The sequence below is a fragment of the Sinocyclocheilus anshuiensis genome, unplaced genomic scaffold (genome assembly GCF_001515605.1).
Source record: "Sinocyclocheilus anshuiensis isolate Anshui unplaced genomic scaffold, SAMN03320099.WGS_v1.1 scaffold3283, whole genome shotgun sequence".
In the NCBI taxonomy this organism is placed as follows: Eukaryota; Metazoa; Chordata; class Actinopteri; order Cypriniformes; family Cyprinidae; genus Sinocyclocheilus; species Sinocyclocheilus anshuiensis.
Window position 1 is genome coordinate 140,291 of NW_015542780.1, and position 23,060 is coordinate 163,350.

A 23,060-nucleotide genomic window follows, 5' to 3' on the forward strand; every position below is an offset into this window, starting at 1 on the left:
CACATATCCAGCTTCATATCTATGGGTTTTCATAGACGGTAGGTTTGTTTGGTAGCTCAGATGTACTTGAGAGATGAGGAGCACTGGTTCGAATCCCATGTAACTACGGTTCGACAAAACAGTTCAGATCTGCATATAAGAAAGTTCAGATGGCACGGTTGCATCAACAAATGTGTTTTATATCGGTTTTGCATTTGTTAACACTATCGGTTAGGTTTAGGGTTGGGTTTGGTGTAGGGCATATTTCCAACACGATACAGCAATTCTGAACTGTAGAATAACTTAAGGTCTTTCCAGCATTGAGGTAATCCTTCTTTTTTTTAAATAATCTTGTCTCAGTTACAAATTTGACTGGTAAATGATAAAGAATGATAGCCCCTTTTGTATTGCATCAGCAATTCTGAACTGCAGCAATACATACCTGAAGTAACGTAATAAAAACACAGCAATACGTACCTATATCAGCGTAATAAAAATGTGCCAGGGTTCACGTATTGAACCCGTGTTTTAGCGCCACTCAGTGGACAGTTCTCTTTGAAACTGCGGTGAAACGTACAGTAAGGTACGTAAAAATGGTGTTGCAGAAAAGTACCCAGAGGTACATATTTTTATGAGACCAGGTTGGTTTTTTGGCTCTCCGATTGACTTTGCCCTATCAGTGCGGCTCCCATGAAAAAAATAGTGAAGACCACTGCTTTAAATGAATCTATTCCGTTCATGAGTTCTACTCCCTTAATGATTTGCTTGAAGTGAATAACTACTTCACTACTTAGGTTATTTCTTGAAACAAAGCTAGAGTATGGCTTCAGAAGACTTGGAATATTTTGTACATAAGTCATATGAGTGTTTTATATAACATAAAAGGAAAATATCTCAATCAAGCACGGTCTCATAGGGAAATGCCACTTTGAGTGAGAGCAGTGACATTTGATATCACTGATGTTGAACTTGAAGTAACTAGTAACCTAACCGAAGCCCATTTCTGATAGTACAAATAATAAGTAAAGAAACACATTCTGTTGACATATCCCTTTAACACATTCTGTTGATTATAAGTAGCATTGCACCTACATGTCTAATAACTCTCATTAGAGTGTTAGTAGAGTATTAGTAGACTGGTAGGGTTAGGTTTAGAATAAGTTGACGTACTTGCAAAGTTACCTACATGGTCTCATGGCAAAAACGCACCTGGGTCACTTTTTTGCGAGACGCGAAATACATACCAATAAATACGTATCACTGCAGTTTCCAAAAGAAATTAACACTAGAGGCAGTAAAACTCCGACACCTTTTATTCCTTTTCACACAAATTTACAGAGTTTTGATTAATAAAGAGTAATTTTCGCACAATTACTTGAAGAATATTATGTTATGACTTCAAAACAATTTTAATATGCTGGGAGATTTAAAACGGATGCTTTTGAATGTTAGCATCGCACATATCTAGCTTCATATCTATGGGTTTTCATAGACGGTAGGTTTGTTTGGTAGCTCAGATGTACTTGAGAGATGAGGAGCACTGGTTCGAATCCCATGTAACTACGGTTCGACAAAACAGTTCAGATCTGCATATAAGAAAGTTCAGATGGCACGGTTGCATCAACAAATGTGTTTTATATCGGTTTTGCATTTGTTAACACTATCGGTTAGGTTTAGGGTTGGGTTTGGTGTAGGGCATATTTCCAACACGATACAGCAATTCTGAACTGCAGCAATACATACCTGAAGTAACGTAATAAAAACACAGCAATACGTACCTATATCAGCGTAATAAAAATGTGCCAGGGTTCACGTATTGAACCCGTGTTTTAGCGCCACTCAGTGGACAGTTCTCTTTGAAACTGCAGTAAGGTACGTGAAAACGGTGTTGCAGAAAAGTACCCAGAGGTACGTATTTTTATGAGACCAGGTTGAAAGTTACTTCTAGTCAGTAGAATGTCTGTTGGGAGACCATCACAATAAAGAGGTAGCAGATATTAAGCAGAAAGTCTTCAAATACTCTAATGTGAGTTAGTAGACATGTAGGTGCAACATTATTTATTGTCAAAAGAATGTTCAAAAGGGACCATCAAAATAAAGTTACAAAAAAAAAATCATTATAACATAAAAATTCATAATTATGACATAAAACCATGATATTATGAGATACTAGGTAATAAATAAAAGATTATAAGATATAAGATTTTGTCATAATTAGGCCTTTTTATCTCAAAATTTCAACTTTTTAACATAATTAAAAATAAGTATCTCATGATTTAGAATGTATATGTTGTAATTATGAGAGAATTATGAGTGATTACAAATGAGGAATAAAATTAAGCAATTCATCCTAGCAGTATATGTGAGAGGCCTTAATCAAGCTAGTGCTAGAGCTAGTGCAAGATGAGCATTTGCGTTTAAAAAGTATATAGATTTTCAGAAATGACCAATCATTTAACTAGATAAGACCCCTATTCCTCGGCTGGGATCATTTAGAGCAGCATTGAAGCTGCAATTTGACCTTCAGCCCGTTGGGTCCCATTGAAGACCATTATATGGAGAAAAGTCCTAGAATGTTTTCCTCAAAAACCTTAATTTATTTGCGACTGAAGACAGAAAGACATGAACATCTTGGATGACAAGGTGGTAAGTCAATTATCAGGAAATTTGTATTCTGGAAGTGAACTACTCCTTTAAGAGTTTTACTGTTTTTCTACCGATGCCTGCATTGCAGTTCCCTGCCTCCTTACTATTCTCTTCAGATGAATAATGCAGGCTGGATTTTTCCAACACGCTCATGTTCACTAATGATCAGCATTGTGTTGTGGCCCTTGTCTGTTAAGACGGAGACTGTCACGTTCAGAAGACAAACTGTCACATTGTTCATTGTTCTTTCTAGCACTATGCTGGAGCAATTAGTCACCCATTTACATAAAGAGAAACTTGAGTACCAGTAAGAATGAAAATTTAAATTTTTTAACTGTAAAAGTTGACAATGTAGTATAGATAAGAAAAAAAAAATACAGGCAAAGGAAACCAGAGGAGAAACAAGAAGAAAGAAGTTTCTCTGGGCTATATTCATTACTCAGGCAAGGCGGCACAGATGAGTGTTCCTCTCCACTTAACTGTTCAGCATATATATTGGCTCAGAAGATTTCATATTCATCTATTAAGGTCTTGCCACTGAGGGAGCAAGGCAATCAGGTGAATTGAATGCAGAGGTATTTACCTGAATCTTAATTCATGTTTAGAGAAGGAGAAGTGCAGAAAGATGGAGAAAAGAATGGGGAAAGTGTGTGAGTTTGATGAAGTGAGAAAGAATAGGTATGCAGAATTTTTATTTAAAAAAAAAAATCAAACTCTTAGTAGTTGGAAACTTTCTTAATTTCCATAGATTTGCTCTATGAACACCCTTGACCACTCTTACATTCCCTTTCCATACCCCAATCCACCACCCCCCCCACACACACACACTTTGGATGGCTACCTTGTCACAGCTTGGATCGATATGCCACGGTAATGACTGCTTAGAAGGGCCCATGAATGACAGACAGGGGGCAGGGAGAGTGATGGAATGCTGAAGCTGGATTAATTAACTTGCAGTTGAGTCAAGAATATTCAGGCCCACTCACTACTTCCTTCTCCTGCTGGTGTTGCCTCTTATGAACAATAAGTGCAGTTTGATGGTTTAGATTCATAGATTGAAACTTATAGATATGAGGGAGAAGAAATAGTTATCTATTTTTCATTTGTTGTTCTTTTCATTCCACACTGTATATTATAGTGGTCATGTAATTCAGTGGAATTACAATGTAATTACTTTGTAATTACACCAGTTTCGCTTTCAATTCCCGAAAGACTCAAAATACCTCATGGAATGCATAGGGACATCTATCACGCTTGAGTAACTGCAAATAACTATTTAAGCTTTTGGTTTTCTCCTGTCTCTTCAGTTTTAACTCAAAAGCTAATTTACTAATGTCATTTTAGGAAAGATCAATAACAGCAATGAAAGTGTGTGGCAGAATTCCAAAACAATTTATTGCACCTCTAGTTTAAGTGCATGCTGATTCCTACAGGGGAACATGCAGGGCTCAACTTGAAGTATAGTGCCTAAGTTCCGTAGTAACCTCCCACCACTCCACCCCCTTTACATATAATAATAATAACAATAATAATAATTGTGTGCATATAGCCATTTTATTAAAAAAGTAAGACCACTAACTGAAATAACAACAACAACAACTTAAGAGACATGATTGAATTTGAAGGACAGATGTGTCAAGAACAGCAGAGATGTTTGTCTATTCATAGAATGTTAATGAGAAATATTGTTCACATCACTTGTCAAGAGGGATGGGGTGCAAGAGAGATTGAATAACAGGAATTCCTGTTTGTTTACTTCTTGTCAGTTGTCGTAAATTGATATAGGAGCCAGTGACTAAAGAAAATGACTTTATCTTGTGTATGTTTTTTATGTTGTGTTTATTTTTTTATTTATTTTGTATGCAGGCCCTGTCTCATTGAAAGCACAAACAAAGATTGCACTTCTTAAGAGAGAAAGAATTAGGAGGGAAGGCAAAGAAAGCAAGCATGAGTGTGAGTGAGTTTCCTGCCCCCCTACTGCTATCTAATTGATTTGGATTTGATTGACATTATCATGAGCTTTTCCAAAGAACAGAGTCAATCGGTTTATTTTGTAACAACCATAAAAAATGATTAATTTTCAAATATAGATAATCTACAATTAGCAAGATGTGCACTGGGCACTGACATTGAAAAAAAAAAGTGCTGTAGCCTTAAGGATGGTAAATAAGTTAATCACAATTCTGGTTGGAATTTAAAACACGAAATGGAGTAGGATCTGATTAAATAGGTTTATCAAATATAATAAGGCAAGTCAAATAAAATTTTCATTTAAAATGCCAGTGGTAAAAAAAAGTGTTATTATTGAGAGAAGACGAAGAAACACACAACACACATTGGTATTACCATCCTGGGTGCATATCAGTTTTTCAAACAAAGTTCAACAAAACATCAACAAATCTGAAGACACAGTTTTAGAAAATACTGTGATATTTTATTAAAAATGCGGCAGAAAATTTTTATACATGTGTCCAGCCAGAAATATCATCTATCACTTAAGGCAAAAACTGCAAACAATATAAGACAAACTATTATTTAGAACCCTACATTGGACCCTTGTTGTACTGACAGGTAACAAACCAAGGGCTAACATGAATCATGAACTTTTATAAACTCATTTATTAAATTTTTTTTTTATTATTCTTTCTTGCACTTTCAACATCTTTGCTATAGGATGCAGAACTGAACAATATCAGGGTTATTTTTTTATTTGTTTGTATTTATTTATAGTAATCAAAATTATTTGTATTTACACTCATTCACTTATGTTTTAACCCAAAATATCACAAGCCTGGCACAATACTTTACATATTGCTAGCATGTTACGAATAGAAATATCTAACATATACTTCTTTACAAACATATCCAACTAATATAGATACCCAAATCCACTGCCTGTGTTATTTATTTATAGATATTTTTAATTATACAATGCTGGTCACATCTGAAGCTCAGGCAGTGATGATACAGATAAAAAATAAATAAATAAAAAAAAAAAAAGTTAAAAATAGAAAGATTTATGCAGGTAAAACTGGATGTGGGTAGAAGTTGCCCTGATTTACATCCAGCTTGAATGGGCAACTTCACCCAGCACTGTAATGTAATTAGAAGCAATATTTCATTTTTAACATCTGTATGGGGTCACGATATTGGGTTATCAAATGTAAAGCAGCAATCAAACATGCAATATTCGTCAAACATTAGGACAAAATAACACTCAGATGACTGAGATGGATATTGAGAGGCTTTGGAATAAGAATGCTGTCTTCTCTTTGATTTATTTTTCAGGTGTAAATGCTGTTTAGCACAGATATGATTTAAGAAAAAAAAAAGAGTAAAGATAATGATTGATATATTTACACACACCGTAACAAAAACGTAAGCTCATAATAGTCATATTTTGAACTAAACAACAATAAAAGCTTTTTGTAATTCTTTTAATATTTGTATTTGACTCACAAGTATTTACATTTTGTCACCTTTACAAATGTTGTCATAATTACATTTCAGGCTGGGATTTTTGAGTTCAATCCACAGGTTGGGTATGTGAAAACACTCTCAGAAAATAATATTAATGTGTTTGTCTGAAATATAGTTATTGTATAATAACATTGCTCTCATTGTTGCTCTTGGTATATGACATATGGTATGGCACATACAAAGCTTCGTAAGATCCTTTAACCTCTCTTTTGTTGGTGTATATGTTGTCTATACAAGCAAAATAGTCCTTTGGAGAGAGTTCTTGTCTTTTGGTGTAAAGTCCCCTGCCCTTACCAAGCTTGTCTCCAAATAAAGTATTACTTTAGTAACATTCTTTTTTTTTTTCGCAAGTAGGTCATATTTGACTTTGATATATTCTGCAAGAAGGCTTCATAGGAAAATAACATCTCATCCACCAAGATAAGTCTCAGAGTGGAACAAAGTCAGCACAGTTTGCCATGACAAACAAAGGACCTTAACCCCCAATGCCTTAGCAGACCATGTCCTAGAGTTCTGAAAAGTATCTTTTAGTGCACAGCACAAAGCTATACCCTGGTGGTGGAGTGCCCATGGGGCAGGTTGGTACTGTTCTGACTACCTCCAAACGTGTTGAAATTGTGCAGGGGCTGCATTCCGGCCAGAGAGTGAGGAATCATTGTTATGGTACTTGGCGTCATGAGCGGGATGTCGTCAGGCGAACGTCGTAGAGTAAGTGTGTAATCGGCTGGGCAGGTAAGACGAAGCGTATCGTGACCTGGCAGAGCATCGCACTCATGATGGTGCTCGTGTTCCATCTGCTGCTGTTTCATCTGGAGCGACATCACCTCCTCGCTCTGCAAATGTGCTATGTCATTGGCGTTAGCCACTGCATTAGCTGGTGCAGAGTTCCGCTGTGGGCTGGGCCCACGTCGGTTGGATTCGTGACGGCGCTTATCCTTCTTGTAGTAGAGTGCTGCAAAGGCCAGAATGTTGAGGAAAAGGAGAGAAGCACCCACCGCGATGGTCACGCTGAGTTCGGTGGAGTAATCTCGCTTTGTCTCGATAACCACCGCTGAGTCGTCGCCCAAATCATTGCCTTTATGCTGGTCTGTAGTTTGTTTGGTGTTGGCGGGTGGAACACCAGGATGACGTGTCGTGGACGGCCATGTTTTACCCAGTCTCTTAGTGTACGGGAATGGCGTAGTATCCTGCGGAGGTATCTTAGTCGTGGTCGAGACGTATTGAAAGAGTTCATTGATGTTATGAAGATGAGGTACCAGCTCTAACCAGAAGGCAACCTTAGTCGCACGATAGTGATCTCTCACCCTTGGCTTCAGCCCAATGTGTAGATAAAGCTGGTCTTTTGGGTTGTATTTAGACCAAGCCACTTCCTCGAAGCGGTTAGGCTTCGTGTGGATGAATTTGGTGTCCTGTGGAACTGGCTGATTCGGATCCCTAAAACGAGAATTTAAAGAACACGTCAGTATTTGCCTAACAATTTAGAAACAAATAGCTTTTTAAGTGCAATGCAGTGTGTTCTTTAAAATTGCAGTAATAAAGAGCAAGTCTACACAGATGCTCATAACCACACATGCATCGATATCTTTAAACTCTATGCACTGTATGTGTTTTTGAACATACATATGCTATAATGATAGCTTAACTCTGGGTTGTTGAACCTAGGGATATTATAACATCAAGATGTCTACTACATATGTTCATTTACAAAGATTCATGACCTCAAAGTATTTTGGGATATGATGACTCTTCATCTCCCTTTTGCCCAGTTTCATAGGAATCAAATATCTGCTCAGTACAATTTCATATCTGACACATTTGAACTAAAGAATACAGCATTGCTCTGTATTTGAACAGTCATTACTGGTATAGCTTTCCTAACCACAAAAAGAACATACCTAGTGAGTAAGGTTTTAACTGGAAAGCCAATTTACCACTCCTACACATTATTCAGTCTGGGAGCAGCAGACAACCTAGCCGGGCATAAAAGGTTTCTAAATATGGAGATGAGGTGGTAAAAACCAGGCCGGCATTTTTCTCTTAGTGCATTAGCTTTGTCAAGGTTTGTTTCTGAAGCAATAGCTGCACTTCTCCACAGATTTTGCTAAAAATTTGTTTGTTTAAAAATTGGCCTCAGTAGTCATCTTTTGTCATCAGGCTTTTTTCAAGCATTGCAGACTACAAATAATTTGGCATGACAAGAAGGGAAAATAAGTAAGCTTTGCAGTGATTTAAAGATATTGAGAAACACAGTTTGGAATGCATGAATTTAAACCCTCAAGGCCTGTGAGGACAAATTACCTTTTATATGGTTATTTGCGTCACTATGTAGTTGGGGACAATATAAATAAATGGCTATATACAAAATGAGTAGGTAGGTAAATGTAGGTAACACTTTATTTTAGGGACCAATTCTCAGCATTAACTAGTTGCTTATTAGCATGCATATTACTAGCACACTGGCTGTTTATTAGTACTTATAAAGGGCATATTAATGCCTTATTCTGCATGACCATATTTTAGATCCCTTAATCCTACCCCATACTTAACAACTACATTACTAACTATTAATAAACAGCAAATTAGGTGTTTATTGAGGCAAAAATCATAATTAATAGTTAGTTAATAGTTAGAACTGGTCCTTGAAATAAAGTGTGACTGAAATGTGTAGTATGTGTTGCAATTTTGACAGTGAAGGAACCCTAAAATCACCCAAAAGAGACAAGCAGCCATTGCGGCACATATTTGAAAGCATTTTTGTGGCAATTTATGTCCCCACGGATGCACTTGTACCCACCCTCGACATGGTGCCCCTGAACGCATGCCCAAATGCCCATATGGTTAATCTGACTCTGGCAGACTGGGCAGTGAGGTTGAATGCATGTCTGACAGAGCAGATCTAGAGAACAGTGCCACTCTGGGTGAATATGGTCACTCTACCAGGGTCCATCATTAAACATAATGTTTAAATGTAAATAACCAAAACTGGACTGGAATCCAAGGTGTTGTAAAGCCACTGAATCCTTATTCATTTACCTTATCACTTTATTTATTAATAAATGGTTTTGTGCCAGGGATTAATTGCTGCTATATAGAGATTTAAACATGTTTTTAGGTAAATATGAACAGTTTCTAGTCAGTAAATATCAATGTCAATCAGGCTAAATAGGAATTTTGTTTTCTGAGCCACACAATTACATCTGTAGGGATTTATGATATCGGTAGCAGCTATATAGCTGTATCTATAGCAGCACAGTATAATGCTTACCACTAAGTATTCTTAAAATGATAGCTGATGTAAATTAGCTTCTATTATTTTGTTACAAGCTGGCTGATTGCTAGTTTCAAATTTATAATAAATACTCAACATGCATAGCACGTAACTGTACGTATGATGATTTCAGTTAAATATTCTTCCAAACTATTTTAAAGCTTTCTTCAACTGCTATATTCATTCAAGTTATTATGGCTCTTGAATGGTATGCTATTGTGTGAATCTTTCAAGGATGACAGGTTCAATGTTCTGCTGGTCTACTTGGCCTCATTTGAGATTATTATCATATTTAATAACAGTAGAAAATGAAAGAATCCCAAATAGAATCTGAATATTTTATATCCCATGGTATGGCCATATGTTTTGTTGTAATATGGTGTGCTGTCTTTTCATTACATTTCAAGGCATGTTGAAAAATGTGCATGCGTGAAACTGAACGAGAGCCCTTAACACAAAAACAATACCTGAATAAAAATGATTAAATAAGCACTACTAAATAAGTAAAATAATTGATGGATAAATGCTTTCAAAGGTGCATGAATAAATGAATCTATAATGATCAATTTTGAATTTAATAAGTTGGTTTAAGAATTTTAATCGTGGAACCATGTGTCCAAAAGGAAAAAGGAAATCATATAGGTTTGTAATGATGTGAGGGTGAATAAACAATTATACAAATGGCATTTATTTTTGGGTGAAATATTCATTTAAACTGTGGCAATGAAGTCATGTGAGTCTGTGTGTGTTACTGATATCAAATGGAAGGCAGCTGATGGTGAATGTTAAATTTATTCATGATTTGACTATATTATTTATTATGGCTTGCAAGGTAAATTATTGTGGAAAATATAATACATTTTTCTTTTCCACAAATATTCTCTCAAAAGGGCACCATCTCACTGCATGCATATATGGCAGGGAATCAACAATCTAATCTAGCTACAAGCAAACATGAGCGAGAATCAATGGTATTTCATTTGTTTGCTTTAACCTCTGGTAATGCCTATATAAGTATGTAAGCAATTACAATACTAATGACTATTTCAGAGAATTCAGACCTGAGAAAAGCAAGCAATGCTCTAAGCTATTTACCCACCGAGCCAATCTACAGCTCCTCAGTTTCTGTATTTCAGATAAGAGCAGCACTTCACTAAAGTGGCACGGTGTGCAGCATATGTCCCATTACATCCACTTTGCTTTTATCATTTATATAATCACAAAGTTAGATGCATTCTAGGGAGCTGAAACTGTTTACACAAAACTAATAGATAAAACTAACTTTTTTAAAGTCAACATGAAACCAAGAGTGCTGATATTTAGTACAAAGGCAGTACTATGTTTCACTGTTTGTATCACTTGTCTGTTTTTCCAGACCAGTTTGTGAGTGGTGCAAAATGAAAAGTGACGTGTCTGTTTTTAATCGCTCCTGAATTGCCCAGCAGTGAACCTGGAGCAAACAGAGAGTGGAAAAAATTGAAAAAAACTTTTATATCTACAAAGTCTTTACTGTGCTGTAAATCATTTTATTTTACACAGTGTAACATACAGGGCCCGAGATCAGCATTGGTCACTTCGCATGATGGGGGAAAAAGAAAAAAATATTTTATTTGTTATAATAATATGTTATAATAATAATTAATTTAATTGGTTTGCATGTTAAATATGTTCCTTCGCCAAACATCAATCCAACACTAGCTCAGATTTAATTGAAAAAGGGATAACAGAGAATGCTTACTTTAAATGTCAAATAACTACTTTTTGTAGAGATAAATTAATAAAAAATTATATAATGCTGCAGTTTTGCATACAGATTATCTATATGTGTTGCATTTAGAATTGTATTAATAAAAAAAAAAAGGATGCATTGTGTAAACACAGTGATTGTATAGTGTACATGATTGCAAGATTTAAATTAATCTGGAAATCCATCCTTCCCATGTAGCAGGTAAAAATAAGATAGTATTCCTGTAAAAATGAACAAGCGTAAAATAACCCGTTATGTACGGTGACCATACTTTAGTTTTTCAAAAAGAGGACAGTGTGGGGGGGGCGGGGTTTCACCTAAAAGTATGTTTTTGTGTTTGTTTGCTTGTTTTGTTTTTATAATAAATAAACACAAAACAAGTAAATTGAATAGAAAAAGAATAGGGAATGCTTGTGTTAGAGGGTCATTTTTAAATGTCAATAGAACAGAAAAATAATAGATAAAGCTTGTGTTAGAAGGTCATTATTTATAATAAATAAAAATAAAATAAGTAGAAAGAAAGAACAGAGAATGCTAGTGTTAAAGACTCCTTTTTTCTTTTTAAATAAAACAAGTAGTTAGAATAGAAATAGAATAGAGAGTGCAAATGTTAGAGGGTAATTGATTTAATAAAAAAAAACAAGCAGATAAAATTAGAATTAGCATTATAATAGAGAGTGCTAGAGTTAGAGGGTCAAATGAAGATGAAAGAGATGTGTTTTCAGCTGTTTCTTGAAAATGATTAAGGAATCAGCTGCTTGGATTGAGTTGGGCAGGTCATTCCAGCAGGAGGGAGCAGTTAATGTAAAAGTCCATGAAAGTTTTATTATATGTAGAATGCAAAATGTTTCAATACAAGCATTTCACTTTAGTCAAATGTAAAGTATGCAATATTTCAAACCATTAACACACTTGGAAAAATCAACTCATGTCAACAGTTTAAAAGTAGCCAAATTCTGTGGAAAAAATGCGGACTTGGCAACCCTGCATCCAAGAAGAGCTGCCGGAGACAGATTTGACTGATCTCAGGTCAAGAATAAGGAGAAATGACTGACAAGACCATGCTGGAGTATTTGCTGCTCAACAGATCCTGAGCTCACTGACAAATATCTGATCATGTAAGATGTGCTCCCTTTACACAGTGTGATCGTGAAATTGAAAGTAAACAGGGCAAACGATCATTCAAAAGAGATTTAAATACTCCGCATACTGATAGTGGCTCCCTGATGTGCCAAAATTATATACAATATTCATAGGAGGAGGGTGAACCAACTCCAGGGTAAGGTTAAAAGCAGCCAAATGTATTAAACATCATAAACCCGTCTTTTTAGGCAAGAAAGACTAAACCCGTCTTTTTAGACAATAACAAGACATGGGTGTCATGTAGGCTAAAAAAATGTTTAATGGGACTGAATTTGTATTTAACGTGATTGCAATTTAATAAAAATGTTAGAAATTGATAGGTGTATGTTTCCTTTCCACGGTTATTCAAACAGCGAATAAATTAAATATAGAAAGTGACATTATCACTAACATTGATCTATCGCGAGTTTAAGCACTCTCAAAAAAACAAAACTATCATTATAATCACTGAAGCTGTATACACTGTTAAATTAATCTCTTACTTACATTGTACGTACATCTGCGCTTTGTTGTTTATGATGAGAGAATTAGCAAGAGTCCGGAATTCAGTCAGCGGACGTGCGTGCACTCAACAAAACTGATGAGATTGAACGATGACTCATTTGAATGCTTCTGATTGGCCATTGCATTCCTAAGCTCAGCAGAATTGTGTGTGATTGGTTCAAATGCGCAACACTGTAAAAACGCCTAAAATTAAATATGGTGCAAAATGAGCAGATCTTAATTTAATGCCGCAATCGACACTGTCTATTCATATTCACTTTGTTAGCAACAGACATAATAGATTTAATTTGTTTGTGCAGGGGCATTTCTGTCCAATTTAGTGGCATTTTTTCCCCAAGTCCCCGTGGACAGGGGAAGACTAAAGCCCCGTTCACACTGCCAGCGACTTTTTCGCTGTATGTCGCTAGACTGTTTGCTGTGAAGACGCTTGTGGGCGTTCCTACTGCTGTCACTCTAATGTTATTGGTAAGCTAGACTGCACGTCTGGACATATAAAATGCAATCACAAACTATATACATTGCTGGTAAAATGAAGATATCATTCTAATATGACTAGGAATTAGACTTAAAATAAATAAAAGTACATTAAATCATTAACCGGTGCTAAACTGCTCACTACATTAAATAATTAGCAACTCGAACCATCAATGTATGAATCAAACTCACTTAGACAGCCAACAGTTTCTTTTCTACACATCATGTTTTTTATATCCATGTATGTGGTTACAGTAAAATCATATAAAACAGTGGAATCGCTGGCACGTCCACATTCTGTCGCCAACGGTCACTGTCGCTCGTGTCGCCGGAAGTCGCCATCTCTCCATTGAAAATGAATGGGAGCATGTCACTTTGTCGCTGTGTGTCGCTGGCAGTGTGAACGGGGCTTAAGCCTTCCCCAGCCTTGAACGGGGCTTTACAAACACTCCGCCTATGACAATATTAGAATGTATAAAGGAGTGGACATGAAAATCACAGGAGCGAAATATATTGCGGGAGCAAGCGTCAATGGTCAGAGATTCAGCGGGAGCGAGATAAAAAAAAACAGCCAAATCCCGGACACATTTTTTTAGGTCCAAAATGAGGACATGTCCGGGGAAAAGAGGACGTATGGTCACCCTACCACTTTGTTGAGTTAAATTATATTCAAAATGCTATGTTAGAATAACCCATGGATGGGTTTGTCCATAACTGACCCATCAGTGGGTTGCAAAACATTTAAAATCGGGTTACATTTGTATGTTTTAGCAGTTTAGAACATAACTGTATCACCAAAAAGAACTGTAGAATGTTTTTTTTTTTTTTTTATTCAGCCCATTTAAAATGTTGGAACAGGTCACAGTTCTACAACAGTTGAACATGCGGCCCACCAACAGTTCTGAACAGTTTGGTGTATTACTGTGACACTTCACTGTTTGAATTACTCCATTTGTCTGTGCTTGCAACATTCCAGACAAGCTAACAGTCTGTGCATTTCTCAGTGACAATGAACAATCTGCATGTTTTTTTGTTTTTTTTAATTCAGCCCATTTAAAATGTTGGAACAGGTCACAGTTCTACAACAGTTGAACATGCGGCCCACCAACAGTTCTGAACAGTTTGGTGTATCACTGTGACACTTCACTGTTTGAATTACTCCATTTGTCTGTGCTTGCAACATTCCAGACAAGCTGCAAGTCTGTGCATTTCTCAGTGACACTGAACAATCTGCATGGCCTCGTGCCTATAACCAAATCACAGCCATGCTGATATTCAGTAAAACAGCACTCATATTATTTAATTATTGCCTGAAGTATACAGTCACCACAGGTTCATATTCAGATTGTTCACACTGTAGGCAATGGTACTTTCTTTTGAATTACAAAAGCCTTTTCCATGGTTAAATCCACCATATCCTTAGACAGCATCATCAGGGAATGTTATGCTTCATTTCAGTCAGTGAGTATACTTCTGTAATGGCTGAAATCCATATCGATTTTCACTTTCATTAACGGATTTGACTCTCCCAGCCAGAATTTGGCAAACGGTGTGATTCCATGATGCAGAAATGCATTTACTTAAAGATCCATTTAATGGTGTGTGCAAAATATAACTGGGAATAGTCATTTCTTCACATTTTCTCATGCTTCCAGGAACTAATATCTGTGTAGAGCCATTATCATAATTTATAATGTAATGCACAGTATCGACAATATTTCAGGGCTTGTAAAGTTATGCAGTAACAATAAACAACTACAGTGCACAAGCATTCAAGCAGGAAGTTTCACAAAAAGAGTCGTTTACATCACCTCATTCAGTTCGTACCACAACAAGGTGATATTACTAAAGTGGGCATACTAATCTTATTACTCCTCTAAAACACACAGAAGAAGTATTCTGCCTCCAGAGAGTGATAGACCTCTGCTAAGGTTTCACTCTAAAACATGCAAGGTTTTTTGTTTATTTATTTATTTGTTTAGCATTTTTCCCAGTATTACCCAGAGTGGTTGGTTTAAATGAATTGACAGTTGAAACAATACATCCCCCAAATACCTTCCAGAAGCGGCATTACTAAAACCCAGTTGTTGACTTACAAAGCACAGGCTTTTTGCATCATCTTTAGGAGAGAGCAGTTCTCAGTGCCACCAAAATGGTTTATTTATTTGGTGAAATAAAGGTTTGTATGAGTTTTATGTCATTTGTAAAGTATTTACTGTACTGCAAATCATTTTTTACAACATACAGGGATGAGATGTCAGTTGTTACTTTTAAATGTTATTAACATTTTTTTTTTTTTCTAAAATGTTTGGTAAATGAGTTTTCTCAGTAGTGCTGCTGTTTAGAACTGTATTTATCCAAAATAGAGGTTAAATTATGTAAACAGTGGTTATGTAGTGTATTTTTCAGAAGTTAATTGTAAATATTAACCTATGTATAACAAAAATAAGCTGTGATTCCTTGAAAACTTAACTGGCATACATCTAAATTATGTCATCAGAATTTATCCTCAGGTTGTTGCAAACATGTATGTATGACTTTCTTTAGAACACAAAATGATATATTAATGGGAAAACTCTCTCTCTCTCTCTCTCTCTCTCTCTCTCTCTCTCTCTCTGTATACAAATTCAATAGGGTTCAATGTAGTTTTGGACTTTTCACAGAAGAAGTAAAGTAATAACGGATTGGAACAATGTGATAGTGAATCCCACAAATTTCATCTATCCATTTCAGGTTTTTATCTCAGGTCTGCTGCTGATGTATAATAAAAATGTGTGTGCATAATATACCTGACCCATAAAATCCACAAAGCCAATGTTGACACTTGACATCCAGAACACCAGTGTACCAAACATGTATGTATGACTTTCTTTAGAACACAAAATTATATATTAATGGGAAAACTCTCTCTCTCTCTCTCTCTCTGTATACAAATTCAATAGGGTTCAATGTAGTTTTGGACTTTTCACAGAAGAAGTAAAGTAATAACGGATTGGAACAATGTGATAGTGAATCCCACAAATTTCATCTATCCATTTCAGGTTTTTATCTCAGGTCTGCTGCTGATGTATAATAAAAATGTGTGTGCATAATATACCTGACCCATAAAATCCACAAAGCCAATGTTGACACTTGACATCCAGAACACCAGTGTACGTTAATTTTCCTCAGTCATAGCATTAATGACCCATGTCTTGCTCTCTCCAGTCTAAGCACCCAAGCTTGACAGCCGTTGCAACAAAGGAAGGCTAAAATGAGACATTACATTCTGCACATTTCCCTCCATGTTATTTATTTGCCCTGTTTTTGTGGAAATACTCAGAGAGGCTGATATCACCACTGGATTGTTTACCACAGGCTGGAGTGACTCTCTTGTAAAGTGAGCATTCTCCAAGTGCTGCTGAAATTGCTTTTCCTCCTCTGTTTTAAAGTACTCATGCTGAGAGAAAGACTTAGCCAGCGGAGGGAGAGCAGCCTGACGTGAGGTACTGATGAGCCTGCCAATCTAACTCCTGACACACAGGTATCACCTGGAGTGGTGCCAAACAGCAGTGTATGTTCTGCCTATAAACGGCGAATGGAGCCTTGAAAGTATATTTGAAGTAGGTTCGGGATGAATTGGGCTTGCCCTGAGTGCAGTGATGCTGTATGGAGAAAAGGATGGAGAGAACCCCATAACTCAAGAGGCTAGTTAAGAGCTGGTCCGATACCATTAAAGGTCCCATGTTGTCAAAACTGAAATTTCCTGGCTTTTTTCATGATAACTGAGGTCTAGGTGCTATGTAACTACCATGTAAGTTTCAAAACAGTCAATCCAGTCAAATGCACAAAGCCTGCATAAAGTAGCTGTGATTTTTCACGAACCGTTTTTTCGATTTTTCATGAATCAGTTAATATTTACTGCATTCAGTATTTGAAAAAAAACCCAAAAAACAAAACATGAATTACCATTCTAAAACATCCTGTTGTATGCGCGTTTGAGGAGGTGGTTGGTTGTCTCCTGTCTTTGCCGATTCGGGGTCTGAGTTTGGCTCAAACATGTAAGGCCGTGCAACATTTCCCTCAGCAGTGACCATCATTACCGGTGTTTCTATTGACCTTACTTGTGAGCATCACCAATCCACAGCAGGCTACAGCATACATGGCCCTAGTTACCTGTGGTTGGCCTGGCCGTGCGTCACTCAGAAAACAAGAGGCCAATCAGATGAGAGGCTCATGTGTATTAATTATATACATATAATATTAATTTGACAGGCCAAAATCGACCTGTTCTTTGCAGAGCTCATGAGAGAGGAGCTGTAAAAATATATTGAGATGGTTTTTGGTACTTATACTGCAAATATATATTCTTAAGGACATCAAGACTTAAAATAAAACTCCAGAAAGGTGTAAAATATGTGACCTTTAAAAGAATAGGCCTATCTTACTGACGATGTTGAGTCTTGAAATTGTGATATGTGAGGAGACAGCAGAGGCCACTGAAGGTTCTTTCAGCAAAACCATGACTCATTTAGGACAAGTTCCCTAAATAGAAAGTGATGTTCCACATTGTGTGGTCTGAGGCAGTTGAACACAACCATTCTTTATAGAATAAGAATTTTAATCTCAAGGAGTCTTAATGGACATCTGAAAGGATGTAGTTTACATTAAAATAAGCAGGTAAAGAAACATTTCAGTGTTGCTTAATGGGTCAATGACAAATGTCCAAGATCACGAAAAAAATGTGAACAAAAAAAAACAAAATGTCATGTGATGTAATGACTAGTTAAAAAGCAATATTTTCTTTACACTTTGAATGAATATATGTGATTGTACAATACTCTTTTTTTGATCAAAAGTATATTAATTAATTCATTCGTTCAATGCAACATTTACTACATATATAATTATGACTTATTAATAATTTTGGGAGGTAGGGCAGCATTTTTCATCCATAGCCTTATTTCAGGACAGCTATAGCATCCATAATACACCCATATTTTATTTTGTTTTTATGACACAAAATTAAAAAGCATTATCATCACAGAAGAGCTGTATTCAAATAATTGTAACACTAAACTGCATATTTAAGGATTTTCTTTTAAGAAACTGATAAATAAAATGAGTGTCATGTCACTAACCATGATAACAAGTGAAAAAGTGTTCAAATAATTATTCACAGGTATGTGATACTGAATCCATTGTGCATGATCAATTAACAGAACAAATAAAAGGCTTCAACTTACCCAGTTTTTGCGAAATTCGTCCAGTAAGTCATTACCACCGCCGAAAGCATGACGTCGTTCTTGGAGAAATTACAGTTAAAGAGATCAGTGGGCCCAATCATGGGAATTCCAAACACATAAGGCACCTCGTCTCCATGTGCTGAATCCGACCAGCTAGGTTTCATTTCGCTCTGACAGTGGTGGTAGAAAGCATAAAAATATGTTGGAGATCCGTACTGAGCATGAAGGTCCGCCGTCGCTACCGCTGGCGCCACCCATTGGTGATCAGTAAAGAGTGCAACTAGAGTCTTTCGCCTGGTCTCCGGGTTCTCCTTGTCAGCCCAGTCCGTATACATGAACTTGATGGTTTCTCGAAGCGTGTCTTTGCCCTCTGGATAACCATAGAGGTGGTCCACAAAATCAGACACAGCAAAGTCAAAGTCGTTTGCAGAGACACCATCCTCACTGTCCACGATGCCATCCACAAATTTAAAACCCTCACCCTGGTTGACGCCCAGCATGATGTCATAGTTGAGAAACTCTCCCTGTTCCATCAGAATTTGGGGGTCATCAGGGATGACGTCACCATCGATAACTGGACCAAATGCAATGTGGTACTTGGCCTGTGTGATGTACTGTTCAATCAGCTCCTTGTAGTTTTTGTTCTGTAGACATTCCACCAGATCTACAGTATCTAGCATATTGCAGCCCACCTTCTCAGCTAGTATGCGGGTGTATTTGGCTGGCTGGTAGTTGACAGCCCAGCTTGACAAAGCAGTCCCACTCTGGATTATGGCTTTCTGAAACAAATCTGAAAATAAAATAAAAGCATTTATTCATATTAAAGGATTTTTTTCACCCAACAATGAAAATTGTTTGATGTGTGTCACGTGTCACGCAAACACATTTAAGCTTCCACAAGAACCATTGAGGTTTGTGCTTGCTTGTCAAGAAAGTACGACTGAGCTTCCATTAACCAAATTTGATGTGCTCTATGCATGAGTGTTGATCAATGCTTATATGTGAATAAGAGCCTAAATTAAATCTATTCATCATATGAATGGATCGTGCCTCTTCAGAAGACTTTGTGTAAGCCGCTTGATTCATATGGATTACTTTTGCAATCTCTTTATAAACTTTATGAAGCATCCATGTTTTAGGTGACTGAATGTTCAGTGGAGGAACAGAAATCTCTCAGGTTTCATTAAAAAATACCTTCATTCAAGATGAAGTTTTATTGGTTTGGAACAACATGTGAGCAAGTCAGTGATGAAGTGAACTATCCATTTAACACTAATCAAAGTGAGAACTGAGGGAAAATAATGAGCACAGCAATAATGAAGAAACAAAAAACAAGGTGCTTGTTTATTTCATAATGTATATTACAATGTCTCATTGAAGACTTTGGTTGGACCTCATCAAAACGGACTCGAAAATGAAAGAGCATGTAGAATAAGAATGCTTTATAATGAAGCCTAGGGTCTTTTGTCCCTGCTTACTGTTATATGGGTAAGTAATATCAGTCATTGCCTGACAAAGACGCCAACTAATATGCATATGCATTGATGCTGTACCTTTGTCAGCTCAGCCAGGCGTGGCCATAACAAGTTGACACAGATTGTGTCATAGAAAATAGCAATACCTCAGGGCATGGATCTCACTAGGCCAGGGGTAGGCAAGTTCGGTCCTAGAGAGCCGCAGTCCTGCAGAGTTCAGCTCCAACCCTAATCAAACACACCTGAACAAGCTATTCAATGTCTTCAGGATTACTAAGGCTATAGGCAGTTGAGTTTTTTTTTCAGGGTTGGAGCTGAACTCTGCAGGACTGCGGCTCTCTAGGACCGAACTTGCCTACCCCTGCACTAGGCTGAACCGAGGCTTCAGGCTGAAAAATAGCCTTCACTCAGATTTAAAATATCAAAAATGTGGAGAAGGCACTACTGCCAAGACCTTTTTAATGTATTGGCCATTAAAAAAATATCAATGTCAATGCCCAGACAATGGGGCTTAGCAGACTCTACCCATAAATCAAAGACTGATTACTCATAATATGTTTTAAACTAGGTTAAAGGAAGTCCTAATCAAACCCAGATGCATGATGGCTTTGCCAGGCACATTGAACTGTGCATGTGGGATCTGAACAATATGACATGAATAAAAACAGGAAATACAGATTTTTTTTTGTTTTTTTTGAAAATGATTTCATATCCTAAATAATGTATGATTGGTTTAATTAATTATCACTGATAAATAAGTTCGTTTGAATTAATTAAATTAAATAAATTAAAATTAACCAGTAATTCATCATCATCTTAATAATGGTATTCTTACTAATGGTTTTCTAATGTTATACTTTTTAGAGCACCTGACAAGCATCTGAAGACAAAAGGCTCAGGTGAACAGTAGAGGTAACAGGTGAAATGAAATGCCTTCCTGCTTATTTTACAATTTACATTATGTAATTCATTCTAAATCATGGCCGACCTTTCAGACAGGAACACCAGAAGGGAACTACATCTTGTCCTGTTATTTTGATCAAATATGGCACTTCCTTATTTGGGGTTGTGTTAGTGTTAGTGTTAGAGTAACTGTAGCCAGAGGTCATTTGATCCATTACTAGATTTTGTCTGCTATCTAGCCAGGCTGGACATTGAATGTAAAATCTATATTTTATAGTGGGGCAATTGAGTTCCAGATGAATGCCTTGTAGGGGTTGTTGTTGCAATGAAAATTGCATGCAGCCAGGCACACAGGGACAAAGGTCTTTTTGTTCTTAGAAGATCTTTCAATATATCAGCACAGAGAAAATAGGGGATTGTGTTATTTGTTGTAAATTAAATAAGTAATTAAGTAATGGTTTGGAAGCTGGATTCTGTAAAGACAAAAGAGAGCATAATCACAGTTTAAGTTATCATGATTGCAATTAATTAGGGTATATATGAAGAGTTCAGATGCAAAAGCCTCTAAGTGCCATTTGAAATTTTATTCTAAAATGAGCATTTTTATCAGGCTCCTATGTTTATGTTCAGTTATTTCACTTTAATGGCAATGAAATGAACCTATTCATTTCCATTAAAGTGAAATTACTGAACTTACACTTAGGAGCCTGAGAAAAATGCTCATTGTAGAAGAAAATTTCAAATGACATTTAAAGGCTTTTGCATCTGAACTCTTCATATATATATATATATATATAAAGAGAGCATAATCACAGTTTAAGTTATCATGATTGCAATTAATTAGGGTATATATGAAGAGTTCAGATGCAAAAGCCTCTAAGTGCCATTTGAAATTTTATTCTAAAATGAGCATTTTTCTCAGGCTCCTATGTTTATGTTCAGTTATTTCACTTTAATGGCAATGAAATGAACCTATTCATTTCCATTAAAGTGAAATTACTGAACTTACACTTAGGAGCCTGAGAAAAATGCTCATTGTAGAAGAAAATTTCAAATGACATTTAAAGGCTTTTGCATCTGAACTCTTCATATATATATATATATATATATTTCTGTCAGGACCACTATCGTCAAAGATGATTGACAATTAGCATACAGTTTGGATTGGCGGTATGGTTTAGGTTGATGGGGATCAGCTGAGAGTCAGCTGATGCGAGCTTGACTAACGTGACCTGCCAGAACCAACGCTACGCTTGATATATATACAGGGCGGCATTTGTAAATGGACCAAAATGTATTAATTCAAGTCACATTTTGTTCAAATGCAACTGGTCTCATAGCGGGACAACAGCTTAGCAGGCTTACAGCAGTGCTTCATTGCACCTGTTTCGCAAAGAGCAATTAGATGGTATTTTCAGATAAAAAAAGGGGGCGTATTGATTATGAATTCAAATGTAATTTTCATGTATGCCTAAATTAAACAAATTAAGGGAAAAACGCACCAGGTTCCGAAACAAATGCTCCAAACGAGCTAGGTTGAAAACAGTCTTAATGTCTCAGAATTGTGACTTTATAGCCAACAACTGGGACGTTAGTTTTCTGAATTCCGAGATATCTCTTAATTGCAATTGTAATTATGACTGTCTCACACTATTTTATACCTCACAATAGTGACTGACTTTCTTATCATTGACTTTATATCTTGTAATTGCAATTTATTATAACATATGTCACAATTGCAACTTCATATTTTACAACTGCAACTTTACATATCTCACAATGTGACTACATTTCTTATTTTATCTCACAATTATCCATTTTGTTCGAAAATGGGCTCCCAAACAATGGTCTCATAAAACTGTTCTACGTCAAACTGTCTATTACAAAATGAGTTTTACCTTCTGAATAGTGTGACAGGGTCAGCAAGCTTACACAGGATGCCCCAGCTCCTGATCCAAATATAGTCACCCTTTTCGGGTCGCCTTTGAAAGCCTGGATATTCTCTTTGATCCACCGGAGTGCTTGGATCTGGTCCAACAGCCCATAATTCCCTTTGGCTGCCTGGTCACCTGTACTCAGGAACCCTAGTAAAACACACACACACAAACAAATGTTTATAAAATAAATCTCAGAAAGCTTTTAAAGTCATTTATTTCAAGTAAACCATTGCTTATTGACATTCATTATATAAATATTTAAATTGCGGGGGGGGGGGG

At 36.5% G+C, this 23,060-nt stretch overlaps 1 protein-coding gene across 1 annotated transcript in view; it reads right to left on the reverse strand.

Annotated features, from left to right (window-relative positions):
* Window positions 1-5,992: 5,992 nt before the first annotated feature.
* LOC107694618 (neuroligin-4, X-linked-like) overlaps window positions 5,993-23,060 on the reverse strand; it is an 18,417-nt gene continuing 1,349 nt past the window's right edge. Inside the window, exons 2-4 of the mRNA XM_016494306.1 lie at window positions 22,743-22,980; window positions 18,467-19,256; window positions 5,993-7,539 (exon numbers count right to left, since the gene is read on the reverse strand). Of these exons, the coding sequence (XP_016349792.1) occupies window positions 6,651-7,539; window positions 18,467-19,256; window positions 22,743-22,980 (1,917 nt within the window). The 3' untranslated portion in view covers window positions 5,993-6,650. The remainder of the gene's footprint in view (window positions 7,540-18,466; window positions 19,257-22,742; window positions 22,981-23,060) is intronic.